Source organism: Haplochromis burtoni, unplaced genomic scaffold (assembly GCF_018398535.1).
Source record: "Haplochromis burtoni strain Fernald_Lab_line unplaced genomic scaffold, NCSU_Asbu1 Contig_562, whole genome shotgun sequence".
Lineage (NCBI taxonomy): Eukaryota > Metazoa > Chordata > Actinopteri > Cichliformes > Cichlidae > Haplochromis > Haplochromis burtoni.
In genome coordinates, this window is record NW_024582923.1 from 303,566 (window position 1) to 315,739 (window position 12,174).

Here is a 12,174-nt window from a genome sequence, read left to right on the forward strand (position 1 = left end):
ATCCAGCTGGACAATAAACAAAGATTGTAGATATAACTCCTCAGTCCTCACATCCCCAGAGATGCTGCTGTTATCTGTTCTGATGAATGGCTGGCCACTGGCCCAAAAAACATGTGCATTTTATTTTACTTAAAGCCTGCGACTTTTTTTAGTCTATTCTTTTAACAGTCACGTCTATAATAAAAGTCTATCAGAAAAATGGCTTTGAAAAATCAAATATTCATGTCCCCACCTGACAACATCTTTAAACGAGCAGAAAGAGAAACATAAAGAGTCAGCCTGCAGCTTAGCTGACTGGAGACACAAAGGTTAAATTCAAAGTTGCAGCACTAGCTGCCTATGGAGCACACATGCCTCCGAGCTTCCTGTCATCCTGCTCTCCTCAGCTGACAGCAAACCTCATCGTCCCCTTCGGGCCAGAGGACACGGAGAGAAGGCTGCAGTATGGGACGTTATCAAAACCGGCAGGTACGCTGAGTGTGAGAGGACCAGGCTGTGTCCCAGCCTGCCTGGCTGAAGGTGAGGATCCGAGCTAGGTGTGTCTGTGTTGTGGTACTGCCTCGTATTTAACCTTCAGGAGACGTTCTCACGCTGGGTGTGGGGGACCGCTGTCCTCTCAGGTATCGGAATGTGAGCACAGTGACGAGGATGCTGGTGGGCTTTTGCTGCTGTTGACCAGGTGAGCTGAATAATGGAGTGAATCAGCGCTACGGTAGATGATGGCATAGACCACAGACCCGAAACACGCCGTGCTGTAGCCTTTCGAGGCTAAGAAAAATTACGCGCCAAACTCTATTACGAATCACCAGGATTTAAAGTTTTGTGCCGTTTCAGACGGCACATTTATCGAATAAAATAGAGTGCTCGGCATTTTAGGAATATATGGGCAGCACTTGTGAATTCGGCTGACTTTGATTCACTAATTCGTCCAATCTTAGTGTTACATTTACTTTAGAAATCTTCACAAAGCAGGGACGAATCTCAGGCTGTGGACTGCCAGTACATTTCGGAAACGGGAATATGGATCCCGTGTGACCCGATTGAGAAGGCAGTTGTCTTTGATTCAATGAAATATTTGCAGGGTTTAAAAAAAAACTTATAAAAGTTTAACATTTCCCAATTATGTTTGGTGATTCTCTTGGAGCACACTACAATCAGAGAGCGATGTCGTAATCTATAATCGGTGCTGAAAACAAGTCGGTGTGTTTGATGCTAAGAGGTAAGCTCCAGCGGGTCTTTAATGCCCTTAAGATACGATTAATGATTTTCTGGCCCAGAATAATAATAAAAATCCCCCCTCCCCGGAATGGTTTTCCTCTCCTCGCGGCTTTGCAGTGGGAGAGTTCGCAGCCCCCCCACAGGAAGCTGGTCAAATATTTATCAGGTTGCACTCATGCTGATATGATTCAAGCTGTATATACAGAACTATATGAATGATTTCAGCCACTTAAAGAAATGACTGCCATGTGCTGTTCATAACTGGGTGTGAAATGAAAATATAAAAACAACAGAAGCTCCAAAGAATAAATAACCACATGAATGAATAAAAAAATCAGTTCAAACACCCCCAGTGACATAAACAAACACTCTCCAGGTTAGTTTTTTGTCTCATTCACTCCAGCAAGAAGCTGATTTGTCACTTCAGAGGACGTGTTTCCACTGCTCTAGAGTCAGTGGCAGCGTGCTTTACACCACTGCATCCACACTTTGCATTGTGTTTGGTGATGTAAGGCTTGGGTGCAGCGGCTCTATGCAGTCTTAGTCCCTGACAGGGACCCAGTCTGCAGTCTGCATGCCTGGGTGCTTGATTTTATACACATGTGGCAATGGAAGGAATGAGCATTTGGATGAATGAGTGAATACTTTGGCAATATAGTGTACCAAGATGGCAGCTGGTCATAAAATACTAACCAAATGCTGTGTCCAACCTTTACGTACAGTCTGTGGTTAAGATGAACATAAACACTTGAAATTGTGCTACTAGTTTGCAGTGTTGTTACAGCTTATTATGATGGCAGTGTGATGATACTAAGTGCATGCTTCCAGCCAAAACTAATGGGCTTTGTTGTCTAACTATATACAGCTAAGTATTGCCTAATTAGTCCTAGCTAACTAACTAACTAGGAAATGCTTAGAGATGAGTGTGTTCATATTGTCGTTTTGGTTTAGAAAAACCAAACCAAACCGATGTGATGAAGGGGGGCAGGTATGACTGTGAAACAGGTTGCTCATTGGCTATTGCAGTTTCTGTTGAGATTGCAGATGGGGGGGGCAACAGCATGGACCCACTGCCTAACCTGCCGAGTACTCGTTGCTCATCGTAATATGTGGAATAGTGTTTTGTTTGTCATGGTCTTAATGCTGCAACCACATTAAGTACTGCTGACCATGTTCGCTACTTTGTGGCGACAGTTTAACATCAGCTGCTGTTTCATGCCACAAGGCAAAGTTATTATATTTTCATAAGCTCAAGAGGAAAATATGTGGACTTCAGGGCCCTCCCAACGTATTGTATCTGAATCCACTACAAAACCTTTGACGTAAGTTAAAAAAGAGCCTCGCCAGCATGAGTACAGCTGCTGACAAATCTGAAGAAATGGTGTGATGCATTCCTCCCACCACGGAGGCGAATTATGCACCGGCTCATGCAACACAGTGTTCCATCATCCCTTTATACTCGAAAGTGTGAAAATATTGGAAACAAAGACTGTATATAAAAGACTGAGATAACATGGCTGAAAAGTGCAGCTAGTGCTGCAGTGCCTTAAAGCCTGGTCCAGTTAGAAAGAAGTTCATCTAAATATGTACGGTGGGACCAGAGTTATCTCAGGTAATAACACTGTTAAATGCAGACAATAAAAGACATCATGGAGAAGCAAGAATGATGTAAACGTGTTCCCATCTGACCAGTTGTATTATCACTAGCAGTACTTTCATGTTAACCAGTTTAAACACGTTGGGAGTTTTACTGTGTAAAATGAGTCCTTGCCGCTCAGTTTTCATATCCATGGACATTTTAAAAGCTAATTATAGAAACAGAATAAAGTTAACATTAAACTACCAACAGAGTGGTCTAGAACGTTCTCCTCCCTCTCTGATGTAGCACATGCAAATTGTTATAGATCTTGATGTCACCGTTCTCTGACGTAAGGCAGCGTTGCAAGCATATCGTGAAACAAACAGGGAAGAGATACTATTGAGGTCATGAGGATGCTGAGTCATCTCTCTGCTTCTCTGAGCTCTTTGGTTCTTTAAGATGGGAGAGCGAGAGAGAGGAGACTGTTAGTGTGATAATGTGTCTCCGTCATTCTGAGAGTTTCACCTGATGGGATTTTGTACAATAACGTAACATTTTATTTATTGAATTTTATTGTTTTATTTATATTTTGATATTGCTAGGGATGATGCAATGATCGGGGACCATTCTTCATTTCGTTGTTCTCGTGACAATGACAATAAAGTTTCTGACTGATCTGATTATTGTGCAATTTCCATTCCACTTATCCATTAAAATGATCCTAGTTACAGGGCCTTACAACTGTGTTCTTTTGACTGAAGTTTTGATCCCTTGTAACGTCTACGTACAGGAGGCGGGTATACAAGGTTTTCAAACAAATTTAAGCTCTGTTTAAATCTACGGGGAAACAAACGTTACATCCACTGCAAGTGCCAGAAATGAAGGCCTGTTTTCCATGACTGACCTTGAGCATCATTCTTATGAGATGTATCACAGCAAAACTGCTTTTGTGATCCTGGATGGATTTGTGTCTGGTTTTGTCCGTGTGACTCCTGACAGGATCTGTTTTCGATCGTTTATTTGAGGAAAATTGGATAGTGCTCTTTCTGTATATTTAAAGGGTCATATCACCATGTGGTATAGACGGCTGATCAAAACTATTACAGCATTTGTAATGTGTTTTATTGGGTTTTAAAAATGTCCTTTGAGTGCTCGTTCTTGCTAAAGCCAAAAGAGAGATTGGCTTTATGATGTGTGCCCAAGTCTTCTACTTAAGAAGTTATGAGAGATTAAAAATGATGAAAGTATGTAGCTAGCTATGTACAAGAAAAAGGCACATCATTTTCATGGCTGCATCAGATATGTTTAAGTTAAAAAAAAAATCAGCTGATTCAGTGGGAGTCGGGTAGGAGGCGCTCGCTGAATGACATTTGCTTTTGTATATGACAGAAAGTGTTTTTACTGTGAAGTTAGATGAAATGCTGGGTGTTGCATTTACAAGTTGGCTATTAGAGTCCTTTGAGATGTCGATTATACTCCAAAATGAGCATAATGTGAAATCCTAAATTTACAAGCTAGTTTCCTCTGTGCTCAGATGCTCCACTCTGATTATGAAAAATTCCTCACAAAACATTTCATAGAGAAAAAGTCTTCGAAACTTCAGAAAAAACAACCGAATAGGCGTCTGTCATCCACGAAGGCCATGTGACGAGTGAGTCAGCACTGAAGCCGTGGCAATCAAGGCTGCAACAATATAACTGGGAGCAGGTGAAGGTCTAGCTGGCTGCAGAAAACCAAGTGAGGCTAAATATGTCTCCCCCCAAGATTTCAGAGTGAGTGCACAAGTATTTCCAATCCGTTTCTAGTTTGTGTGTAAATGCTTCATCGTAGACTGCTATAAAAATGCATCTGTAGTGCATGTTCTTCTACATGAGAACAACAGCCAAATGAATGAACAGAATGAACAGTTCAGTTAGAAAAGCAAACAAACTATGAGACATTACTCCTCTTGGGGTTCCCTTTAGCCCCTGGAGTATTCGCTCTGAAAAACAGACGTTAAACAGAATTCCATAAAAAGGAAAGGAAGAGAGGCTGGGACTGGAAAGTAGGAGGAAGAGGGAAGAAAATCTCTGAGAATACAGCCTGTAGACAGAGAAGTGCAACACTGAGGAGTAAGTCTTTCAGTTAAATACAGTATTAAATCAAATGTTAAATACAGCAAAGGCAAATCATCCCTGATGACAGTTCTGGCAGTATGCACTCAAAACGCTCACGCCAAGAATGTAACTTATAAAAATAAAAAGGTCAAAAGGTTACAAAATGAATACGGTGTTGTTTGTTTTGCATTTTTTGTTTACTAAATTCTTTATCTTTCAATTATCTGGGAATTAGAAAGAGCAAAGCTGCTTATCAGCTCGCTAAGTTAGCATGCGGTTTCCCCTCTGACCTTTTATCATTATGAATAAGTGTACTGACAGCACAGGAAGGGAAAATTATACATGCTAAAATATGGAAAAGTTCATAACACAGTCTGAATGCAACATGGCTGCTGCAGACAAGACATTAGTGTGTGCAAGAAGAACAGCACTGCACAGAAGTCTAGTATTAAAAGCACTGCATGAGTATTCAAGGAAGGAAAGTCAGAAAAAAGTACTTAACAGATTTTGTCCAACTCTATCAGTAGGACAACAACCTATAATTAAATATTTAAGACAGTTTTAGTTAATATTCTTTCAGCTGCAATCCTGGTGGCATTTAACAGTCAGAGCGCAGGTAATGAATTAAAAAGCAGAATCCAAAGGGAGGCCCAGTCTCTGCAACAAGTACAAATAAGTGTCCTTTTTTAAAATCATGATGCTTATCAATAAAAAAGCAGATGGAAATGTCTCATAGTAACCATTTTTAATAATAATCTAATGACTGTGCTGTGTAAGCTTCTGCCTCTGAAGTGTGTCTGCAGTTATAACTCTTTCTAACTTCCACATGAGGGAGTTCCTAACCACACTCAGCTCATTAAGGAACCAACAACATCTCATTTTTTTAGTTTGATCAGTGGAAATAAACACAATCCACACTCCTCAGTTTGTGGCCTTCCACGCCACAGCTTCTATTGACTGCAAAGACTTTACTGGGAAGATCGACAGGATCAGGTCATTGTTCAGGTCGGTGCCCTTTCAACCCAGGTCTCTCATTCAGTTCTGTTGTCTGAGTCTGATTTTCCTGACAGATTTTGGCTAGTTGAGGTAAACCGTATGTTTGGTAAACTCCAATCTGGTTGCAGACAAAGCCACACCACGGAAACAGCTTCAGTAAAAATGACCTATTTGCTTGGATGAAGATGAACATTTATTTTAGTCCTGCTTGACTTATCTGCAGAGAGAGATGGATATAACCCTCAGGCTATTCACTTAACACTCTTACCTTTGCTATGTAGACGACACACAGCTTTACTTTTCTCAGCAGCTTCTCATACCTCAGCGAACCCCTCTCTCTGCTCCATCTCAGTGTCAGTAAAGCTGATGTTCTCGTGTTCGACGCTTTCTCTAACGAGGTCAGTCAGTACATTGCCCCCCTTTCCAGCGACATCAAAACATTTGCCAAGAACCTTGTTATCATGTTTCACCAATACTGAATTTTGAATCTGAGATTTCTAAGCTCACCCAGTCTGGCTTTCTCCACCTCAGAAACATTGCAAAGCAAATCTTTCCTGTCATTCGGGCATCTGGAACCTTTAGCAAACACCTTCACTTTCCTTTGCCATGATTATCATAGCTGGCTTTTCACATCTCTGAGTCCTGCATAGAATCAGCTTTACAGTTAATTTTTTTTACGATAGTATTTTTTAACACAGGTATCTGTACTTCTACTCAAGTAAAGATGTGTATTTTTGCCTCCTCTGTGAGCTTTACATTTTGAATAATTGCCACATAACTATTCAATTCACAAAGATTTTCTATTTTGAATATGATCCTAATGATATTTGTTATCACTGCTTAAAAACACTTTCAAAGGGAACAAGTGCTAATACAGTATGTGTGTGTGTGCATGTGTGTATGTGCATGTGTGTGTGTGCGTGTGTGTGTGCGCGTGTGTGTGTGTGCATGCATGCAAGGGCGTAACTGGATGCTGATAAGCCAGCTGGAGGGCCAAACTGATAAGCAGTCATATGTTACACCATACAGTACATGTATGCAAGTATGTTATTCATAATCACGTTATGTAAAATGTACATATACACAGTAATACTACAAATACATGACTCTAACCTTTCTCTATGATACAGTTTGTAGTATCACTACATTAAAGCACAAGTTGTACTACAGGCATAAAGCTTTACTTGTAAAAGTTTTGTAACATTTCTTTTTGTGAATAAAAAGGACGTGGTTGCCCTGCGCCCCCATCTCTTCTCTGGAGATAGACAGAAAAGGTGGGGCTAAAGGGAAGCCAGACTGGAGGGGCACACGCTGTATGATAGTTTCTTATCCACCACACTCATTGGAAACAATGTTTATCGGCTAAATCTGAACAGCGTTTTTGCTTTGTTGTTATTGGTTTCTTTTAGTAGCTTGTTTTTTAGTAACATCGCAGACTTTCACAGGTTCCGATGTGTCCACGCAGGCAGTGAACCTGGTAAGAAATATTTGTTACAGGAATATTTGTTGCTTAACAGACAAAAAGCTGAGTTCTGAACCTATAATGTGCATTTGTAGGTGAAACTGTTGCCTGGGCAGAGCCTAAGAGACTTTACAATAACCAAAGCAAAGTAAATAAGACGAGTATGGTAAACAATGAGAAGGAAAAAGATTGAGCGGTTGAGACGTTTGCAGGTGACACCTTTTTCCAGATCTGTGCTTGTCTAAGATCTACTACACATAAGCTTTTTTTTTAACCATAAGAAAATGTCAATGATTTGGAATTATTTCAGGAACTACATGAACACGTGTGTGGGATTTGTTGTGTCATCAGCCTGCTTGCTTTCCCTCATGATTCCTGTTCTTACTCCTATTTCCAGGAGATTTTGGATTCTCTTTGTGGGCTTAGTTGGATTTTGTGTTTGTGGGGTTAATGCAATCCAAAATACATCTTTGGATCTTTTTGTTAATCATGTCTGCCTCCATGGCTTTCTGTTGGTATGTTTAAAAAAACTTCACGCAATCTGTAATATAATCCAAAATACCACTAAAAAGATTATATGAGTGTTACAATTACTGGTGTTAATAGAATAATTATTAGGTTTAATGTAAGATACATATATAATTCTTAAGACTATTCTGAATTAGACAAACAGGTGTTTTAAATAAAGGTACATTTGTCACGGTTTGTCTGGCCAGACTCAAATGCAGGACTGAGATTATTTAGTGTTGGTGCAGACAGTACTCTATACAAAGTCCTATTTGTACAAAATTCCCTGGAAGGAAGGTCGGTGAATCCGAGTTCCCGATCCTCTGAGTCTCTCGAGAATCCGCCAAGCAACAAACACTTTCTCCAAACTCCACTGGGCCGTCCTGCCACAGGAAGAGACGCATTAAACTCTTTAGCCAGTAAACTGAAACAGAGCCTTGCAGAGAGACACAGTGCAGACGACTACAGTTAGACAACACTCAGGCAAAGACTGAAGGTCAGGTCCCAGCTTAAGTAGCAAACAGCTGAGTGCCAGCTGAGCCACAGGTGCTTGATTGATTCAGGTGCAGAGGGCGGAGCTTCCAGGAGGATCCCGCCTCTGTGAGGCCGGTAAAAACACCCACACACAGAGCAACAAGCACAATATCAGACGCAGAGACAAAGAGAGATGGTGGAGACGCACAGGAGGACCATGACAAAACTTTCAACTAAATAATAATTAGTTTATGATAGAAAACACGTGCGTAACTTTCACAACTCATAGGCCCTGTTAAAGCGTAGTCATGCTAAAGGTTAGAAAACAACCCTTCACAGCCTAACTGCCTATAATAAGACAACAGTAGATGTGTGTGTGGCATTTGCATTAACTAATACAGATGAGGCATGCACGTAGTATGACACACATTTCTTCCTGCTCTGTTTCACGTCCACTTCTGCTGGAGGAGTCTCTCTATCCTCTTAACCTAATATTGATGTTAATGTTGCAGCCTCTGAAAAAATAGATCATTTCTTAGATCATTACTGTCCCAACAGTGGAGTTCAAGGATGACATGGATTCTGTTTTGTTTCAGGTTGAAGCCACATTATGACTGAATTAGAAGCCATGGGGGCAGGGACGCCTCCACCCTACATAATGTTTCTGGTGGTCTTCCTTTTCTTTCTTACGGGACTGCTGGGCTTCCTAATCTGCCACCTCTTGAAGAAGAAGGGCTATCACTGTCGAACAGACGTGGGGGATGAGGAGGAGGAGGAGGAGGAGAAGCTAGGAGAAAATGCAGATGGTGGGTTGGAGAGAAAAGGCTAATCAAGGAAGACAAAGTAAAATAAGGTTTCAGTTAGCCATACTGGCATTATTGTGCATGTGACAATTACATATACATTTGTAATAGATTACTATTAGAGTACTATGAGTAATGTATATGATCCAATTTTATTTGTATAGCAAGAAATCACAGCAACAGTTGCATTAAGGCGCTTTATATTGTAAGATAAAGACTCTACAATAATACAGAGCGAACAGAAACATTTTGCTGTGTGTGACAGTGTCTGTCAGTAACATAAATAGAGGATTAAAGCTGCATTCATTTATTTAACCACAACAATGACAAACAGTGGGCTATTGTTAGCTTGCTAACACATCTATCGTAGTGGCTGTGCTCGTGTGCTTGTCATGTCACAGATGTGCACGTTAAAGCAGATGACTCGTAAGCTGGAGAGGAAATAGCGTCTCGCTAATTTCAAAGATCATCATTTAGCCTAGAACTAGAACATCTTACTGGTAATCAGTGATTGTAGCCAGGCTGAAAGTCAGAGCTCTGTTGAGCAAAGCTTTCCTTTCATGAATGTTTTAATTGTTCATAACCATCTCGCAGATGTATCACTACCTGCAGCTGCTTTCAATACTTGATATTTATTTACATTTTTCGCTCCAGTTGTTCTGAGTTAACCTCAAAAAATCTTTTCCTTAATAAATGAACTCGTCTGTTAGTCCAAATACCGACACGTACCACAGGACTTTAGGCTGGCAGTAGTTAAACTGTTACTTAAACAGCCATCGCTTGACGCAGCTGTCTTCGCTAAATGTAGGCATATCTCCAACCTTCCTTTTATCTAGAAGATTCTTGAAAGAGTAGTTGTAAGCAGCTAACAGATCATCTGCAGAGGTTCATTTGAAGACTTTCAGTCAGGTTTCAAATTCACAGCACAGAAACAGCTTTAGTGAAGGTTACAGATGATCTTATGATCTCTGCGGGGGACTCATCTCTGCGCTAGACCCCAGCACAATATTTTATTACAGATATTATAGTATGTGCTGCACATATTAAGGCACTGCAGTGGTTTGGTTAGTAGCTAGTCTATTACATAACTATCTAATAGACTCCAATTGGTTCACGGGGAGTCTTCATAACACAATAAGGCTGGAATGATAAAGTTCCACAGCGTTCTGTGGAAATGTTGTTTTTCATTCACCTTTTCCACCCACAATGTGTTTATACACCTCTCTGCATGTAGACATTTGTTATCATTAATCTCTTGTCTCTTCTTCCTCTCCACCCCAACCAGTCGTGGCAGATAGATGCCCCTCCCTGAGCCTGGTTCTGCTGGAAGTTTCTTCCTGTTAAACGGGTGTTTTTCCTTCCCACTGTTTGGGTTGTTGTGTTTTCTCTTTCTTTGTATTGTTGCAGGGTCTTTACCGTGCAATATGAAGCGCACTGATGCAACTGTTGTTTTGAGTTTGCGCTACATAATTAAAAATAAGTTGAATTCTAAATAGTTCCCATTGCTATTAGAAACCATAGCAGACATTTTCACTGCTATGCAGATGATACCCAGCTTCAGATAACACACACCAAAGAGACAAAGACCTGGATGACCTCTAATTTCCTGCTTCTTAATTCAGATAAAACTGAGGTTATTGCACTCGACCCAAAATAAAACAGGAAACATGAGACAGGCAGAGAGAAAAACCCAGAGACTGAGATTATACACAGGCCAACTTAAGGAATATCCAAAACCCTGAATAACAATAATCGAAGAATATAAATTAATCAACAAACGCAAAACACTGAGTCACAGACCCGTGACAGTAAATTTAAAATGAGAAACATTCGGTCTTAGCGTGAAGCTGAGATGCCAGTCGTGTAGCTTAACAGATAGTAGAGCAGACCATCCGCTAATCGGAAAGTTGGCGGTTTGATCCCTGGCTGCTCGAGTCTGCGTGCCAAGTGTCCTTGGGCAAGATACTGAACACAAGTTGCTCGCCGATGGATCCATCGAAGTATGTGTGTGAATGTTAGATAGAAAGCAGTTAAGCATAGAAAAGCGCTGTATAACAACCAGTTCATTTACCACTTGCATTTGTTACTTGTAGTTTGACTACTGTAATTCATCATAATTATTATTACCTAAAAACTCCCAGAAAATCCTTCAGTTGATCCAAATGCTGCAGTGGGAGCAGACGGGGACTAGAAAGAGAGCAGTTTTACTGGCTTCCCTTCATTTCCTCTGGGATGAATTCCATGTTATCTTAAAGGCCTCAGTGTAGCATAGTACCTCGTTAGAGCGCACTTTACTTGTGGTAAAAAGTAGGATGGGAGGCAGAGCCTTCAACTTCCAGGTCCCTGTTCTGACAATGAAAATAAAATGTTAAGATTAGTCTTAAAGCTTTCCGTTTTGGGTCTGGATCAGCTGACCTTGAACACTCCCTGCGTTATACTGCAATAAGCGGTGTGCAAATAAAACTGAAGTGACGTGAATCACGTGCCTCTAGCTTACAGTGCCGGCTAGCATTGCTGCTTGCAGCACTGAAAAGCAGAAGTGAGTAGGTGAGTCTCTCCCTGACAGTACATGGCCTTTCTGCCATTAAGAATCACTGAAGTGTCTTCTTTTGATGACACACATCAGCTGAGCACCTTCCAGACTGAACTACGGCACACTTTAGAAATCTGACCACCACCACTTGTTCCGCACCCACGCCCACTGGTGTGTGGACATGCTCTCACACACCAGATCCCCAGCTTTGAGTAAATAGCCCCATTACCTTGTGGCTGTCCTGGTACAGACAAATGCCAGCAGAGTAAACCTGAATAGTGGAGCTCCAGAGATGGTTGGCTGGTCTGCTTGCCACCTGCTGCCAGGTCCTGCATTCAGGCCCATATCTTGACTTTCACTCTCGTATGTTTTAAGAACAAAATAAAAGGAATTTATCAGCTAGAAGATGAATGTGTTTGTTTTACTGTGTTTCAGATGAGGATGAAGAGAACCAGGACACGGTGGAGCAGATCCTTAAATGTATCATACAAAATGAAGGTGACAGA

General features: G+C 41.0%; 1 protein-coding gene across 5 annotated transcripts in view; it reads left to right on the forward strand.

The window, feature by feature from the left end:
- Nucleotides 1–286: 286 nt before the first annotated feature.
- Nucleotides 287–12,174, forward strand: part of rell2 (RELT like 2) — a 16,673-nt gene continuing 4,785 nt past the window's right edge. The window contains exons 1-3 of one of the 5 annotated variants that reach the window (XM_042214438.1): nt 287–519; nt 621–679; nt 8,929–9,138. In XM_042214438.1, the coding sequence (XP_042070372.1) occupies nt 8,943–9,138 (196 nt within the window). In that variant the 5' untranslated portion in view covers nt 287–519; nt 621–679; nt 8,929–8,942. The other 4 variants (XM_005948277.3, XM_042214437.1, XM_042214439.1 and 1 more) reach the window with 4 other exon arrangements.